The following is an 18,670-nucleotide window of genomic DNA, read 5'->3' as shown; positions in this document are numbered from 1 at the left end:
GCACAGAAATATCAGAATAGAAGACTTATCGCAGACGATTTTCGAAATGCATTTGCTTGTTGTTATAATTAAAAATACGCGTCAATAAGATTACTTTATCTTACTTGGGTTGATTTATATATATATATATATATATATACACTTTTTTCCAAAAGAAATGATCTTATTGGAAAATGCAGATTTAATTTTCATTATTCATTATTCAGATTTAATTTGGATTATGTTTAATAGAAAGAGATTCAGGATTATAATTATAACAGGAACGGGATTATAATTATTAATGTATAATACTTTTCATAGATGTACTTTTTATTTCGAATATTATATCTGGCGAATAATAATGATTACTTAAATAAAGTCATATTACGATGAATGAAGCAAACCACTATGTACATATAAATACTATATGATTCACTATATTGCACTCCATCACAGAATGCATTCTATACGTTGCAGCTTGTATCATCTACGCGCGAAAATCGTTTTAGCGTACTAACTGTGAGATATCGTTAAAACTTTTACTTTCAACATTCCTTTTTTTCAACACTATATGGAAAAAGGCGCACTCTGTTAAAAATTCAACATCTAAATTTATCGGACAATCTAACATCAGCCTGCAGCAATAGTGCTAATAACTTACTCATACAAACATGTGCGTTATAACATGACGCGCATTCGTAAATCGGTCCCGTGTGCGCTGTTAATTTTTGTAAAAGCGAACATATCTGAACATCAAGGGCAATTAAACGCGCACGAGACCTGGAATAACGTATTTACGAAAGCAATATATTTAGGGAAGTTACACGTGAAATATCGCCAGTAGAAACAAAACTTCATTATGATGCAACCGCTTATGGAATGCTACATTAAAAGGCCATTCTTTTATTTTACTCGTTTTTTTTTATGGATTATATTTTATTTCAATCACGCCGAAAATATTCGAAATAATCTTAATCAAGATATATGTTTTTGATGTATTTCATGTGTGTTTTATACACATATCGTTTTGTCACAATTAAAAATTGAAAATTACAAAATCATCAAGAAAAAAATCTGAAAGAATGAAAAATATCATTATACATGTAGATTGTATTGTTCAGCAGATTATATAAAAATCTATCTGATTTCCACTTTTGATCATTTTATGGGCATAAATTGCACAAACACTAAGTAGCCCATACTTGAATTATTTTTATTATTACGATCAGCAACTACTTCGAATCTAGCTACAATTAAAAAAAGCTTCATGGAGATTCTTATACTGGCGAAATATCTTATATAGGAAGATCTCTTTTATAATCTTATTAAGTAATCTCTATAGTGGAAAAAGTATCGTATTATGCACGAGAAATCTGGAACACGTTGCTCGTTGAGATATTCATATTGAATCTCTCGTCACGATATCTAATATGCATATGCGTAAATATATAGGCAAGTTGTAAAAAGCAGATGCAACATGAACGCAACTTTAGATACTAATCAGAATATATACAATTATTGGGAGACTTTTCATTTTTTTTTTTTTTTAATGATAAATGACGTGTTCTGTAAATGAATCTATGAGCCTCATGGCACATCTAACGTTAAACGTTTCACAACTTTATCCACTAAAAAGGTGCTTACAAAATTACACTTCGAAATATTATTGTTTCTAAAATTGATTATTGCTTTTTGAATATGCCCCGATGCGAGCACAACTTTGATAAGAGCACACACGAGTCACAGATAAGTAATCGTTATGACTGATTCCAATCTTTTTAAAAACCATTGTTCAAATTAAAAAGTCGCAGAAACTTTTTATCTTGTTTTTTTTAGAAAAACTTTTCTCCTATAGTAGTATAATTCATAGAATCATAGATTCATGAATAATTGTTAAATAATTATTTTATAACAATTATATATAGCACAGAATTAATCACATTCTATGAATCAAAATTGATTGATTCTACAGAATTTTGGAACATCTAGTATATATATGAATGTTGAGTCTATAAGCATAGAAATAGTTGATACAGATAAAAGCATGTTCTAAATATAAATCTGTTTCAACATCTCGTATATCTCTGCATAGAGGCAAGAAATTATAAAGATACAGCTGCATTTAATGCTAAATGTGCAATGAGCGAGCTCACATGTCTATTGGATGTTTGCAAACCTATTTCACTTTTAAATATTTTTTGCATACAATGAACATCATTCGATACGCACTCATAAATAACTGTAGCGTACACTGAGAGTAATGGAAATATTAGAATCAAAAATTATCGCTTTGTCAAAACTTGCTACACTGTTTGGTTCATTTGTAAATCAGTGTTATGCTCAATTGTGCTTGCCATCGAATATCTACACATTTCGATATCTTCCGCATTTTCTTCCGCTTTAACGGAGTCGTTAGCCACATGAGCACTCTGTGTCTTACATATTTCACCTGACGTAGTAATATTATCCTCTGTTTTGATTTCTTGCTTAACTGGGAACGCTTGTTTCTTGGTTTTAGTTTCCTTCTTGGGATCTGTCCTCTCCCTCTCATACATAAATGTTTTCCGTTTCCTTCGCATTGGTTTACATACCTTTTTGTAAAGTACATTCATCTCTTTTATTCTACTGGTCGGGATTGTCCAGTCCATTTCTTTAGCGGTTGTGTCAGAATTCCGTGTCGGATCCATGCTGCTTTCGTATTCCGGAATTTCTAGTCCCAACTTTTTCATGACTGCGACTATTATTTCATCCACATTGCCGTTAATAATGAGATCGGCTTTCTTGTCCTACAATTATATGTTACCTCAGTTATACAGTTTATTGTGATAAAACTGAAAGATGTTATATACATATACTTTTTATATTTATATAATAATCTCACGTGTTTTGTGGGCTGTAGGTTACATATAACCAGACGACCTCCGTATTTTTTTGTGTACAAAGGTAGATTACCGCTCGGAATAATTTGTAATGTTGTTCCTAAGCATATGCTTAGATCGGCGACACTAAAAGAACGTCGGTTTGAAAATTATCTGATATCGATATACATTGTGATATTTTACATATAGTTTTACAAATGCTTTTTTATTACAGAACCTGAGACACAAAGCATACTAAAATTGTGTGCTTCATTATATTTATAATTTTTAATGTAATTCTTGATATATATTAATGCTCGTCCATTTAACGACTTTGAATATTAGCATCGTATTTTTAATGCGAGTGCGTCATATCATTGTCGCTCACCTGGAATGTAAGTCAGATAATGTCAAATCACTGTCCGGTAAATTATGCTCCCAATCAAGAATAGTGTCGTGCATTCGACCACGGCACGGACGGCCGCCTACTTGTTCTGATCTGCATACAGTATCCAAAGATTTTTTCCCCACACTTTTGGTTGCAAAATTGCGAATAAATTGTCTGCAAAATAATTTAAATTTGTTGTATTTTTATTATTGTTATTATAATAAAAGTAATATGGCAGTAAAATATATGTAATTATGAAAAAATTAATGTAAAAAAATTTTATACTTATTTTTTAGAGCTGTAAGTACACAATTAAGTTTTAAGCAAGTTATATATTTTTTTATTATATTTCTTTCTGCATGTATTTTTCATCATATTTTTGTGTACAAACCTGCCACATTTGTCGCACTGTTCTGTAAACATATTTCCATGCAATTCTGCAAGATACTGCCTCTGTAATCCCGATCGTAAATGCAGACCATCTATGTTCTGGCTTATGATAAACTTTACTCTTTCTACGAAGAAAAATTTGGTGTCAAATAGATATAAAAGATTTAAAATCTCGTTCATAATTTATTTGTCAACACTTACTAGCCTCTATCAATTTTTTCATTGCCATGTGTGTCTTTGTAGGAATTGCTTCATCAAAAGAAATGTTCATTGAAGGTTTCAGACCTTTTTGTTCCAATGTCCATACACCATTTGTACCTCTAATGCAAAAAAAAAAAAAATATTGCTCCAATTAGCAAATAGAATTTGTTAAACTGTACTTTAATTAATGTCTAATTAATGCCTTTGTTAAATAACTATAAAGTTTAATTAGTTGTTTAGAATGTTTATCTATTCTGGTTTCGTCTTTTTTTTTATGCGATATAAATGTCACATAATTACCAGAGTTTTGATAAACTCACGAGCATATTATATTTTAAAAGTACACATTATGTTTCTATATCTCTTTCATAAAAAAAAAAATATCTTCTAATTTAGTTACAACTCAATGTTATCATCCTCATACTTAATTTTCACGCTTCAAAAATTCTTGGGATCTTGCTGCATAATGTCAAATAGCATCTTCGGTAAAGGACAGGGAAAGAGGGATGACTAGGGAGCTCAGGATGGTGGGAAGTTCTTAATTTCGAGAAACGCCAAGGCGATAATCACCGGAAGTCCGGAATACCCGCAGCGGTGCTAATACCGGCACCAGTGTGGACCACGACGTGACGGGCGCCTTGTATCCAGTCGGCCAGAAGGCCGCATTTCAGGCGAAGCGTTTCAACAGTGTCGTATCTCTGCAAGCAAAAGAAAGTTCAGGGAAAAAAAAAAAAAAAAAATAAAGCGTCGCTCGTTCCCGCTCAACTTCAAAATAAATTGGCATCGCGATATAAACACCGTCGCGTTTACGCGCCGTAATATCGAAAAAAATGAAAAAAATTTGATCCCGCCAAGTAATTTTGTTTTTATTTTTTACCTCTTCCTGCCCCAACACTCCTTTGTTTTCGTACGGCGATAACCCGTCCGCGTAGCTGGCTGACATTTTTGCACGGATGCTCGGTGAGAAAGTCACGTCAAAGATATCTGGCAACGCTCGAGAGACGCCACGAACGATCTATGCTTGTCCTTTACGATCGCCGAAGTGATGCCGACGCAATTTTAGCCGCGCTCCAGCCGCGCTCTCATGTGTCAGACGGATACGTAAACAATATGAATCGGGCTAATGACCGCGTGCTGTTATGTTTATACGCTACGAATGACGATAAGTGATAGGAAACTCGAGACCCGCGGAGAACGCATTCTGTTTTATAGACTGCACTGCATGCAACGAAATGGCACTTGAACAGAAAGAAGATAATAAACCCCCCGGGGCATGCGCTCTGCACAGCGCGCCGCAGGACGACGACAGCAGCTTGGTAGGACGCCATGGATGCTCGGGTTCCTCTCGCGTACATACAATTCATGCACGAACTATCGACCGAGCCGATAGTGCGGGAATTTCGAAGCGAGCCTCGACGCATCACCGTCAAATTGGGAACGGCCCATTTCGTAACATATTTCACGCGTACGTGAAGAACGATAAATATTTTTTGTCCGCTCTAGCGTTTAAATAAAAGACTGCACCATTTTTCTCGCACGTAATCACGTATTAAAAAAATATATATTTTACTGACGGTAAAAAATTGCGAAACTCGCTAGAAGATTTCAAAAAATAAAAATGTATTTAGGTGGCGCTTCGCGCTCATCGACCACTTCCTTCGGCGCTTTTCCACGCTTTCGCTGCTGACGGTTCAGTCGACGCCTCTAGTGAATTTTTTCGCACATGGTGCCGTCTACGGCTCTGTGGCCGCGACAATTCGAGTACACGATCAGATAAGAAGGACGCGCACCACACCGAAGGAAGATGAGGGGTGTTAGAAAAAAAAAGAAAACCTACTTCTGAGCAGTTTGGTCGGGTATGTGATTAATTGAGAAAACATCACATTCTTCTTGCATATAATGACTACATCTATATATATATTACATATATGTGTGTGCATATATATATATTTATGTAATACGACAATCCGAGAGAGCCGCGCGGCGTGCTATATCGTCGATATATGCGGCCAGGTGATTCCGCAAGAAATACTCCTTTCTCTCTTCCTCCTCCCGCTCCGTCACTTTCTCGCTCGCTCGTTCGCTCGTTTTCTCCCTCTCCCCGTCTCTCACTCGCTCGCATTCCGACTCACACCCTCTCTGGTATATAACCTCAAACCGTCGGCGAGCTTGTATCGCGTCGCTCGACGTTCGCCGTGTTGTTTTCCGGCGGCTAACCGGGTTCCGAATGTGCGTGGCGCGGTTCCTGCTGTCGCAGCGGGTGTTCGTGAGCTCTCGGAGTTTCTCACCACATGCGACTTGTAAGTACTATCATCGGCTTTTCTCCAATCCCCCGCATACAGTAACACGGTCACCGCGTCTTCAATTTTTTTTTCCCTCTCGATCTAACGTACGCACGAGTCTTCGAACGCGCGAAAATCATTGAGAGATATTCGCTTAATTAGGACTGAAATTTTATAAAATTGTCGCAAATATTAGCGCTTCTCTAGCGTTTCTCAAATTTTCTCTTTTTTTTTTTGACTGTAGAAATTGAGACCTTGTATTTCGCGAAGCGACATCTCCTTACGTGTTTTTGTTTGAATGTTATTTTTAGATTGTATATGTAAAACTATTGAAATCAAGAAAAAAACCAATGATACTTTCACTTTAAATAAAATACAGACAAAAATTTGAAGTCGCTTTAAAAATGTTTAGTGCAGAAGCAATTGGGTGTGTTTCCGATAGTACGAAACTTTTCGTTCAAGTGAAAACGCTTTTATTTTCTCGACAAGTGTGTCCGATGATACTTAAAAAAGTTTTGCTTTTTTGATCGTCTTACAATTTCCACAGATAGAATTAGAAGGAAACAAAAACTCTGCGTTAAATCCGAATTAATTCGTATTAATATTTATGAAAATAGCCATATGTTACTTTGCATACAAAAGCATGTTTGGTTTTTTTTTCCGGTAAAATATACAAAACACGACGAAGCAAAAATATCTCCATTTCAATCAGTTTTATTTTGTTAGCATGTGCATCAAAGAATAAATATTTTTCTAAAATAAATTTTTTTTAATTATTCAATTTTTATATCTTTTATTTTGTATCGATATTGTAAACAGATGGCTTTTTTCACTAAACGCTTGAAAAGCTTGAAACACTTTTATCACACACACACACACAGTTAAACGTGTGTGATAATTATAAAGATTTTGATTTAATCGCTTCGTGATTTTTAAAGATAGAATCAGTAAATAATCTTAATTACATTTTAATTAATTCATATCGATATTTATAAGAATAGCTATGTGCCATTACTTTATGAAAAAGTTTTTAGATTTTTTTGGATAAATATAAAAATATGATGTGGTAAAGATATTTTTATTTTGTTAGCCCGCGCGTTAAAGCAGGATATATATTTTTTAAAATAAAAATATTTAAATTTATTCAATTTTTATATTTTTTGTATTGCGTATTTCGAGTTTTTTTGGCGAAGCAAAAACACTTTAATTCAATTCTTATATTTTTTATTGATATTTTCGAAAGTTTTTCTTACTAGATCTTTTTACTGAATAAATGAAATATTTAGGAGCAAGCGTTTGCGTTTAGTGCTAAATACTATGCTAAATAGAGAGGAGAATGCGGGACTTCTCCTGAGAAAATGTATATATTATTCTATATTCAGCACGTCGGCTTGCGCGATATGACGTTTAGATGTTACGCAAGGTCATGCTACTTTACGATAATTGCATGATTATTATTAAAAGAAACAGTTACATTAGATGATTAAAGAAACAATAAGTGTACAGGACAAGTGCAGGACATCTGTGAATTATTCGACGAAAAATTGCATATAAATGGTGTTCGTTTATCTAACTATAGCACTGGTTCCGCCCTTTTCGCTTTATATCGTAACAAGTAAATAAATAGTTTATTTTATATATACAAAATGTCTTAAATGCACGTGTATTATATTTCAAGAACAGATGTTTTGACGAATTTATTGATTATATCCACACAATCGTTTGTTTAAATTACATCAATTTTAATTCATGTCAATTTTTTAAAAATATTGTTTTATATCTAGTGTTATTTATTTATAAATTTAAAAAACTAACTGATATTTATCACTTTCACACTCTAATAATTATTAATCTTTTCCGGATAATTATAATATTATTTAAAAAAAGAAGCGTTTGTTTTTAGATTTCTATTTTTTATCAGGAAAGTTCACAGCATTCTGCATAAATAGTTAAACATTTATATTAATATTTAATCGTTATTTTTTTTTTTCCTTTACGATCTTGTCATTTTTGTCGTTACGAATGCCTTGTTATTTTTGCAGCAATTCAGTGATGATAAATGTTGCAAGTTGATAACATTTTATGCTTAATCGCGCAAAGATGAAATGTTTCCGTTTTTATAAATAAATGATATAGAAGTGGGGTCAGAGAGAGATAGACGTTTAATCAGATTCAAGTGAATTTTACAATGTAAAGAGAATTTCGAAGTTTAGGGAATATTCCTAAACTTCGAAATTCTCTTTACATTGTAAAATTCACTTGAACCTAAAAGTGCACTCGAGGAAAAAGTCACGCGTTAGTTCGATTTCTTTCATCTGTTATCCAGCTCGTCAAGCGAAGAATGTGCTTCGTGTGCTTGCCCGGCACTTCGATCATTATGAATAAACCACAGGTGCGGTCGAACAATTTTTGTTTCTGACTTTACCATCAAATACAATTTTTTAAAGGTTACGTCATGTCTAAAATTTAGTTCGACTTTGCGTGTTCCGGATAATCGTCTTTTAAGACACACACCATCACGTCTTATCGTAAACGCTAAAAGCTCTTTTACATGTTACGGAATGAAATATTGGCGGAAGTGTGCTTGCATAATGTTGAGGCTTCAGTTTCAGGGCTAGGTCGGCTAGGATAAACAGTTCAGATATTTTAGTGTAATATTATATCTCTACATTAATCTGCTTAGTAAGTAAAATCGGTTTCCGATAATGTTGATTAATTATTGCTGAATTGAAAATGATTATCATCTTATATAATTCATCATCTTATATATTTATCGTCATATATAATTTAATTATATTATAATCATATTCCATAATTAAATTTAATATGAATATAATTATTGTTGCAGTCTGATAATTATTAACTTTTTCGAAATAATTATAATATTTTGAAAAAGAATTTCTTTAAAAATTAGACTTTTATTTTAACACTTAAATTGAAGCTTATGATTTCAGTTGTAATTGTCATCTAAGTGCAAATAAGTAGTTTATATCTTACTTTTATACATCTTATACATTTCTTTGAGACTATTGTCACTCGTACATCTAGAGATATGTTTATATAAGTTAGCTAAATTTAAATTAAATGGAAAAATTTTTTTGAATAAATTAAACAAAAATTATTTTATAAATTATCTCAAAAAAATTAATAATTATCGGAATGTAACAGTTAATATTTATTCGTTAAATTTAATTAAGGTTTAGAAATATATATATAACATTTTTTGAACAACTCTCGAGAAAAAAATATTCTGTAGGATTGATTATATCTGCTTGCTGGACCTCGTATTTCTCTAGGGAGGGAGCAGGTAAACTTCTTCTCGTAACCGAAAATAGCATGAAGAGGTTTTTCCGGTTTTTCTCCCTTCTTAGACCGTCCCTGAAAGGCGCCGTCCTGGTGCCACGTTGTTTGGCGACGTGCGTTAGACCTAAGAGATGAAGGGTGTGCGTCATCACCCAGTTTCAGACATTTGAGCGTGGCAAATCCATCGTCGTCGTCGGCGTCGACATCCTCATCGGTCGACTGCTTTCTTTTGCGCGCGTGCGTGAATTTTTCTCGGTTGATTTAAGGGTTCTTCTGAGGGTCAGCAACCCAAAGTTTCAGAGGGTGTCGTGAGTGATCACACGTATGTATCCTGTTTTTTGCACGTCTTTTTTCTTGTGCTATTCTTCGTGAATTTTTTTTGCTACAGGGCATATCGAGCATAGTGCGAAATCGAGATAAAGTTATTTGCAATGTAGATGTACATTACACACAGGAAGTATAAAGTAATGTTATCAGCTAAGAATAAATAAACCATAAGCGTAAGATAAATAAAAAGTATTAAAAAAAGATATTTCTTGCACGCGTTCAAGTTCTCTTCATGATTTATATAACTTTAAAACTTTTTATATAAATTTAGAGTTAAATGTTTGGATAGATTTTAACTAAAAATTTTAGTTAAATGTTCTATACAATCATTTAACAATTAAAAACTAGATAATTTTGAAAAGAAAAAATAATTTTCTATGTAAAAATTAATTTATTATTTTGAATGTGGAACGTTATTTTTTAAAATTATGTTGACAAACGAGGATCAGAAGGATCAAAAGCTGGTTGTTGGTTGCTTGTTTTTCTGTTTATGAACAAACGTTTCGGTCAATACATCTGACTCTCTTCAGTGTGAACGATATTTACAATATGTATGATTGCTTATGCTCCAACTTATGAAAACATGATATTGGATATTATATTAATTACGTCTTTTATAGTCAATCTACATAAAAATCCTTTGAGAATGTGGAACGAGATCGCATCTGGATGTTTTCCACGTGTTTTAATCGAATTGTTGTGCGCGACTGTTATTTTTTAACATTAGCTCTTATTAAGTAGCAATATTAATTAGCGATGTTATAAGCTCATAATTAATGTAATTTATAAAATATATAAAAAAACAGAATATCCGAAATAGCTTTTGTCAATGATATATAATGTTTTCAAAAACTCGAATTTGTAGAGCTATTTTATATCAGTCTTTCTCTGTTGATCCTCGTGCCGGTTTGCGTAGTTTTTATCATCAGTTTTCGAGGAGTAAATAAATTTATTTACTTATTGTTTTAAATCGAAATTATTAACATATTAAAAAATGGTTCGAAAATAGTTCAAATTGTAGTTTTTCCCTACTGATGTCCGCGAAAATTTCTTCTAATTTTTATTCGTCCTAATGAGGGTAAGAAGGTTGAGCGTCACTGCCTTTTAGGCGATTCCAAGTGTCATAAAAAATTCATTACTTTGATTTTCAATTTTCAATGTTAATATTATTCTCATATGTCGACACATGATGAACTCACAAGATCGATAATGTTGACCCCGGAACTGATGATTCAAGGATCAAAGCAATCAACCCTTGTGTGCACAGCATTCCGTTTACTCTAGTCACGTGAATAGATATATTACTGTAAAATCCTTGTGATCTTCAACCAGAGTGTGACGCTCCATCTACGTTTAATCAATTTCACAGTTATCAAAATCGTCATTACACATGTTTATACAATAATGGAATAACGAGAAAATGGTATTGGTATTTCTCTCGAGCATCTCGCGTTAAATTAAAACGCGGAAGTGTGATACCGTCACACCATATGAAGATTACAGTATATACGAACTCGCCGCACAAGTCGAATAACGTGTCTCTTTCAATTGTCCAATTGCTCGCTGATATTTGTAAATAATTTCGAAGGCAAAGTTATTTCGAGGATTCGCTATTACAACCGGAATTAGTTGCAACCGCGATAATTCTACAATTGAAGTCTCGAATAACGAATATAATTCTCTTACTATTCAAAAACCGTATGATTCTTAAGCTTCTTACTTCACTTTCAGTATCGCATTCGCATAATTTGCTTCAATGCTAAAATAATCGGAAGCACGTGTAAGATTGCGCTATGAAAAGATATAAGATTACGCTTAGCTTACAAAATATGCACGCACATATCAAATTGTTATTTCTTGTATACATTTGGAGGGAAGATTAATACGCAGTTCACAAATTTTGCGATAAAAGAATAATTATAAAAAAATTACGAGTGGCTGCATTTCTGAAGCAAGATATTCTATCTTTAATATGCATTACACGTTGTGCACTCTATATTGCAACACGGAGCGACGCGGATAGTATTATCTTGATTAAACATGAGGTTTCTTGCCTATAGCTTATGCAGCATGCTGATAATCTGTTCAGTAAATGCAATAACACGACGTACGATGTTGACCAATATCCTTTAGATGTGCCAGTATTTTACATACATATGTTCTTGATATTCGATTTTGGTCTTTCACGTGCGAGAAGGCGAAGAGAGTTAGAAATAGATTCTTTCAAGTGTTTTCAGTCTATTGGCTGGGGCTTCATTTTTCTCTCATATAGAACTATGCCTACGTAAAGTGGAACGCAAGCGATATTAACGATATATCAAAGCCGTTTCCTCGTTAAAAATGAAGAGTTACATCCATATAAAATTCATATATAAAATTTATTATTATTCATTTATCACTCATCAAATTAATGTCAATGAGCCCATTAGATGTCCATTAGACACTCGACTATGGTACTATTCAGATGAAAAGCTATTAACTTGAATAAGTCATTTTTGTATAAGTCATCATTTTGAATAAGTCATAAGTCTAAAGTCATTTTTGATACATGAATCATTAGTGTCTTCTTTCATTACAATCTTTATTAGCGTTTTTTTTTATAAATTTATATTTTTTTAACAGATAATAAGAATAACCGAGCATGAAACTTCTTTATAATATTATGAATTGCACAGCTATGTTTTCGATGCATTCATAAAGAAATGTACGGAATTCTCCAACGCGCGCGCGTCTGAAAACTTGCTTAGTACTTACAACCGAATAACGAATTCATCACGTGCTAACCAACCGTCGCTATTCGTTCGTGAACTTCTCATGCCCTTGACGTATGGCTGAAAAATATATAGCACAAGTTGCCTCGCGAAATTACAAGCATGGAGCACGTCACGTCTTGTCACAATACACGCTGCGTGTTGGCATATCAAGATGCTGTATAAAAATAGTTCAAAAATAATATCGTTGTAATAATAATTAATATGTGATACACTTTAATCATTCTCGTCAATTTGAAAATATTATATGGCATTTGGAGCAATTTTATCCGCTATCAAAATGTATATTTTAAAGATAAGATTATTATAAGAATATTTAGAGTTTCCAGACGCTGAAAATTCTTTACATTTCTTTATCGATTTTTCTAAAATATAGCTGTACACGTTATAATAATAATAACAATTTATATATATATAATTAATATGACATACTTTAATCATTGTTGTTAATTTTAGAGTACTTTAGAGTTTATATGCACTTAAAGCAAGTTTATTCGCTACCGAAATGCTATTAAAATATTTTAGAGATAAGATAATAAAGACGTGACAGGACAAACCGTATAAAAATGACGTTACTAAATTGTTGCAATAAATCCTTTATCCTGACAATTAACATATTGTAGTCAAATGAATAATAAATATGATACGATAGTATATCAACTGGAGTGATATGCGTAAATTATTCGAATTATATTTCTCAGTTTAAAAGTGATAATGTTATCCGGTTGCGGTTTTTAGATATGAGATAATAGTATCTCAATTTACACATAAGCTTTGCAAATGTTTGTTAATTGTTTCGTTATTTAAAAGCTAGTATAGAACTGTCTAAAAAATTATTTTGACCAATTTATTTCTGTTTCTTTTGTAAAGTTGTCGAGAATCATTTTCGCTCTTTGATATCTTTTTTTGCCGGAGAAAAATGCTATCCAAGTGACAAAAAAGATATGTATTATATATGAAGATATCGTGGACTAACAAGCAAAAAGCAAGTCATCCTTTTTATTGTTTAAAAAGCTGTATATATCATTACGCATAAACATAGCATGATTATCTTAAGAGATGTATTTTGATTTGAAAGTACCTGAAAAGTCAAATATAATTTAGAAAAAATTTAAAAATCATTTAAACACAAAATACATTTAAACACAAAATACATTCAAACACAAAGATAAAAAAACACTCGGCCGATCATCCGTCACTGGCGACAAATTATGGCTGTGATTGATTTAAAAATAAATTTATGATATGCTGTTATTGTAAGAGTCCAGTATACACACACACACACGCGCGCGCGCTCACCACACACACATACAATATACATAATAGGTAGATTAGAAGAGCTAACAAGAAATTCTTAACTTTAGTTGCCGCCTGTTCGCGCTCAAAACTAGTTCTCTCATACGTCTATGAGTGTGTGAATGTTGATTTGTTAAAAAGAAACTTTTATTGGTTTTCTTGTCAAGTTATTTTTACAGCTTACGAATATTGTAACAACACCTGTGGTTTGTGAGTAAAATTGCTTTTACAATTGAATTCGATTATACAATTAATATTTTTATTGTATTAAGCCCGCGCTTTAAACGATTTATAATGCACGACGGAATTCAAAATAGAAATCTATTTATTAATTTTATGTAATAGAAAACATTCGAGGAATCATCGTATTTGAATCATATAAGAATCATATCGGTAGAAAACATCAGAAAAAAAAATGTTTCCAATGTTAAATCGGATTTAAGGATTCCAATTTAACATTGAAATCCTTAAATCCACATAGAATTACAAATAGAATTCTGGCTCCGAATTTGATCGCAATTGAGAAAGTCCGAAGCGGACTTTCAGTAAAGAATTTAGAAATACTTTTATTGTACATCTCTTATGCCCGATTCCACCAACGAAGATTAACTTTAATCTCGGTTCAATTTACTCTTCACCTTTTTCTAATTTTTAGAACTAGAAAAAGATGAAGAGTAAGTTGAACCGAGATTAAAGTTAATCTACATTGGTGGAAATGGGCATTAATCTTTATCTTTATTATACATTAACATCTTTTATGCTGTAATATTTAAACACATTTAAACATTTCGATTAGGATAATTCAGTGAAATATTAGATTACATGAGGGTGATGTTATGTTTTGTTGTTTTACTCTTTGCAGATGAAATGATTCAATGTGGATTGTAAATAATTCTTTCGTGTTTTCTTCCGATTTATCGTCGTCACAGTCTCGCTCTAGTAACATGATACTCTGCGATATACAATTGTACAATGCACTTAAATGTTTTATATCTCTATCTGCAGGTATGTAGATAAACAGAGATTAAAAGATATATCTTACAGTTGACTTTTCGTACATACCATGCAATTGTTGCACACTACCTGTTATTATTCTGATCAATACTGCTGATAAGTAGTAGTGATATCTGTAAATACATAGTATTTCGCAAGAAAAATGGAAAAAAAATGAAAGAATAGAATCATTGTCAGGATTTATTGACAGTCATGTGTGCATCGTGCCATAGTACGCGGCTAGTTGGTCTCCATTGATTTGTGTGAGAAACTTTTCACAATCGGCATTACTTAATCGTTTTTAACTTACTTTACTCGACTTTCGAGCGGACGAAATTATCGTTGTTTGTAAAACTTTCATAACACGTTTTCCTTAGACACGCGTGACAAGTTGAGACACGCGAGATTTTCTTGCACTGACGTGCATTGCAATTTCTGAAATAATTTTCTGCAACGCGTGATATTCTTTATCATTTCACAAGTATGAATCATAAATAAATGAGTTGTGATAACGCATTTGCAAACTCGTTTACAATTGAGATTTTATAAAACTTTGAAAAAATATAATTTTGTAAAATTTTAAATTATAAAAGTTTTTAAAATTTTTAGCTTTATAAAATTTTATAAAATTTATTATTTTATACTAAAATTTGCATTTATAATATTTACATTTATAAATATATTTTATAAAATTAATACGAATTACGAAATAGACAACAAATTTGCTGCCACAGCAAATCTTACACTGTCGTAGCAAATATGTTAGTTATTATATAACAAAGAGATTTGTTACGCGTACTAATTTCACTTGCAAAAAATAATTTTGTTAAATCAAAACTGATGTTGCTGTTATAACAAATTGATTTTTATTCACAGCAATAATTTTGCTGAAACGAATAAAATGCCCTCATTAGAAATAAATTATCTTGTCGTAGTAGCAAATTATGTGTCTTTACAAATAAATGTATTTAGTGAAATTTATCTATTTCTCTTGACAAAACAGATTTTGCTGAAATATCGAGTAATCTGAAAACGACGATTTCGTTGCAATAGCAAATTTCTTTTTTTTTCGCGCAAAGATCTACGTGCAGTAATGTACAAATTCAGCCAATTAAATTTTAATTGCATTTCTTTTTTCAGCCAGAATCCGATGTGTATGATGAAAGGGGCTTATTAGTATGCTGGATAAGCGACGGCTTCATGCCTCCGGTACATCGCCATGCACCCTCATCTTTGTGGTCGTTTTGGCACTAACTGGATGCTTCTCGTTTTGGATACACATCGATGGTTCAGGATCGCCGATCCCCTACTCCAGCGGCGGTGTGGCCGCGCCAGGATATATCCTTATATATCCCGGGAACGTCACGTCCTCCGCGCAGCCCTATTCGATAAACGAACTTCCGTCCGATGATAAATCTACGCTAATCAACATCACGGACTTCAGGTTCACCATGAATCACAATCCTTGCAACCGTACGCAACCGTTGTTGTTGATGTTGGTTCACTCGGCGCCCGGGAATTTCCCGAAGAGGCATGTTGTGCGGGAGACCTGGGGTCAACAAGCGCCGGACGTGACTTTATTGTTTCTCGTGGGATATTCGGAAGAGTATCAATCTAGGCTCGAGGAGGAAAACAAGAAATATCAAGACTTAATACAGGGAAACTTTCTTGATGCCTACAGAAACATGACCTATAAGCACGTTATGGGATTAAAGTGGGCTACTTATTATTGTCCAAGTAAGAATTTTCACGCTTCAATTATAATTATAGCTCATTTATTCGATTTGAATTACATTGTTTATAATATAAACATATATTATCAGACATACAAATATATATATTTTGTACGTATAAAAATGTACATTTTAACATTTTAGACCATGCATTTAAACCAATCATAAAAATGAATAAAATATACATTTTATTAATTTTTATGCCTTAGAATCTTCTATCATATCATTTGGTAGACTAGAACTTTACTGTGATACATTGAAGTCTTATATTTTATAAGAAAGAAATGGTCTAAAATGCTAAAATTTTTAGATAGATTTTCATCCTTTATTTTTTCTAATCACGTATAATAAATTATTTATCCTTACATTACGAATAATACATGTTCTTATCTTTTTTCAGGTGCCAAATATATACTCAAATTAGATGATGACGTTTTTGTTCATTTACCGGCCATGCTGGATTTTCTGACGCATGGCCTCTCGCCGTGGGGTGCAAGACGTCTGATTCTCTGTGATCTTCTGTCGGCTTCCGCAGTGAAGAGATCCTGGCGTTCGAAATGGCGGGTCTCTCCTCTGGAGTATCCCGGTAGACTTTATCCCGCGTATTGTGCCGGATGGGCGATCCTGTACTCCCCCGATAGTGTATTTATATTATATCGTGAGGCTCAGAAGGAGCCGTATTTCTGGATCGATGATGTACACATCACCGGGACACTGGCTAGGAAAGTAAATTTAACACAAACCTCATTACACTCTTGGGTGCTCACAACCGAGAGCATGCGGGACTTATTGTCGAACCCAAGTGCTCGACGAGATTTCCTGTTCGGACCTCCGGATCTAACGGAGAGCGGGATACGCGCCTTACATAGTCTGGTTACTAAACCACGGCCTAGCAGCGAAAGCCTATTGAATTAAACGTCTAATAGAACAATTTCGTTATACTGAGTCACGGAAGGGAGGAAAGGAAAGGAGATACAAATAGCGAGTATTCTCGTACTTTCCGCATAATCCTAAAATACTACATCGCATCAGTATGTCTGTACGATAGTTCAACGTAAGTGTTCGATTATTTGCACAATGTACAAACGCCATGTTATGTATAATGCATACGTAATAAATGCGTTAAATATATGTGCATATGTGTATGTAGATATATAAATAAATTCATATACATATACACATGCAGACGCAGTAAACACATATGCATGTGTAACAATATTATTTGCGATTGTTTTACGTAAGACTTAAATATTTGTTCTTAAGTAGCACTCAAATAAGTTCTATTTCTGACATTCAATTTCATTTTCTAAATCTTTTTCATCGATTATTCTAATCAGGGCTTGTATAATTGTTGAGAATAGTAACATGCTCAGTCTGCTTAGATTTTCAATTTTACGAATGTTTTAATTATTAAAAATAATTTGCAATACAATTGCAGTTGATACCTGATTTTTTGATATATAGATTAGTCTTTCAGCCGTCTGGCTTTTACACACGCTTATGCACGCACATACATTTTTGGATTTCTGCGATTGAACGTGGAAATCGAAAGGGATATTTTATTGTAATAAATTAATTTTGAGACATTTATATGTAAACAATATATTTCGCAATATATTCTTTGGTTGTGTAGGCACAAATAATAATTAACTAATTTAATAGACTGTTTATAAGCCCTGGTTAACAAATTAAATTAAATCAATTGTAAAATCCGAGTATTAACTCATTATTATAGAAGGACAAAACGGCAGCTATTTTTTTATTTATACTTACAAAAAATGCCAACAATGTGAAAGGATAGTGTAATATTTAAATGACGGATGAAGGATGACGGATAGTATTAATATTTAAAAGCTGCAAGAATTCTACGGAAAACTTACGTATCTCGTGATCGTGAAACATCCTCTTGCAGTAACAAAAGCTTGCGGGAAGCGAAGAAATGACGGACTTTATTGTAAATTTACCAATCGGCGATAAGCAATGGAACTTCGTCATGGAGCAACATTTAATGTACTTAAATGTAATGTAATAACAAACAAATTAAAGATATGACATTGTTACGCAAGGACATTGAGGAGTCGAACTAAATATTGTTACGTAGCAACAAGTACAACCCCAAAACAAGGGTCCACTCGCAATTAGGTACAGA

General features: G+C 33.0%; 2 protein-coding genes across 5 annotated transcripts; one reads left to right on the top strand and one right to left on the bottom strand.

Moving 5' to 3' along the window:
• Positions 1-288: 288 nt before the first annotated feature.
• Sirt6 (sirtuin 6) lies at positions 289-5,101 on the bottom strand. Its single transcript, XM_012376588.2, has 7 exons — positions 4,694-5,101; positions 4,387-4,514; positions 3,817-3,935; positions 3,617-3,740; positions 3,226-3,399; positions 2,861-2,984; positions 289-2,765 (listed from the first exon to the last, which is right to left on the bottom strand). Exons 1-7 carry the CDS (start codon positions 4,757-4,759, stop codon positions 2,283-2,285), a joined length of 1,218 nt encoding a protein of 405 aa, XP_012232011.1. The 5' UTR covers positions 4,760-5,101; the 3' UTR covers positions 289-2,282.
• A 398-nt stretch (positions 5,102-5,499) lies between these two features.
• Positions 5,500-18,591, top strand: LOC105677718 (beta-1,3-galactosyltransferase 5). 4 transcript variants are annotated; one of them, XM_012376537.2, is made up of 3 exons: positions 5,500-5,672; positions 15,929-16,525; positions 16,922-18,591. In XM_012376537.2, exons 2-3 carry the CDS (start codon positions 15,967-15,969, stop codon positions 17,434-17,436), a joined length of 1,074 nt encoding a protein of 357 aa, XP_012231960.1. In that variant the 5' UTR covers positions 5,500-5,672; positions 15,929-15,966; the 3' UTR covers positions 17,437-18,591. The 4 variants fall into 4 exon arrangements, with proteins under 4 accessions (XP_012231960.1, XP_012231950.1, XP_067211222.1 ...); XM_012376527.2 differs by lacking the exon at positions 5,500-5,672 and adding an exon at positions 5,797-6,116; XM_067355121.1 differs by lacking the exon at positions 5,500-5,672 and adding an exon at positions 9,564-9,723.
• Positions 18,592-18,670: the final 79 nt, after the last annotated feature.

This window comes from Linepithema humile, chromosome 5 (genome assembly GCF_040581485.1).
Source record: "Linepithema humile isolate Giens D197 chromosome 5, Lhum_UNIL_v1.0, whole genome shotgun sequence".
Taxonomy (NCBI): Eukaryota; Metazoa; Arthropoda; class Insecta; order Hymenoptera; family Formicidae; genus Linepithema; species Linepithema humile.
Note: the sequence above shows the minus strand (reverse complement) of the source record. Positions and strands in the feature narration are given on the sequence as shown.

Excerpts from the sequence above, each read along its gene's own strand:
- Sirt6 (XM_012376588.2), bottom strand. The coding sequence starts at position 4,759 with ATGTCAGCCAGCTACGCGGACGGGTTATCGCCGTACGAAAACAAAGGA. Across the intron at positions 3,936-4,386 it reads GCGGGTATTCCGGACTTCCG|AGGTACAAATGGTGTATGGA; the intron begins GTGATTATCGCC and ends TTTTTGCATTAG. Across the intron at positions 3,741-3,816 it reads GAAAAAATTGATAGAGGCTA|AAAGAGTAAAGTTTATCATA; the intron begins GTAAGTGTTGAC and ends TTTTCTTCGTAG.
- LOC105677718 (XM_012376537.2), top strand. The coding sequence starts at position 15,967 with ATGCTGGATAAGCGACGGCTTCATGCCTCCGGTACATCGCCATGCACC. Across the intron at positions 16,526-16,921 it reads GGCTACTTATTATTGTCCAA|GTGCCAAATATATACTCAAA; the intron begins GTAAGAATTTTC and ends ATCTTTTTTCAG.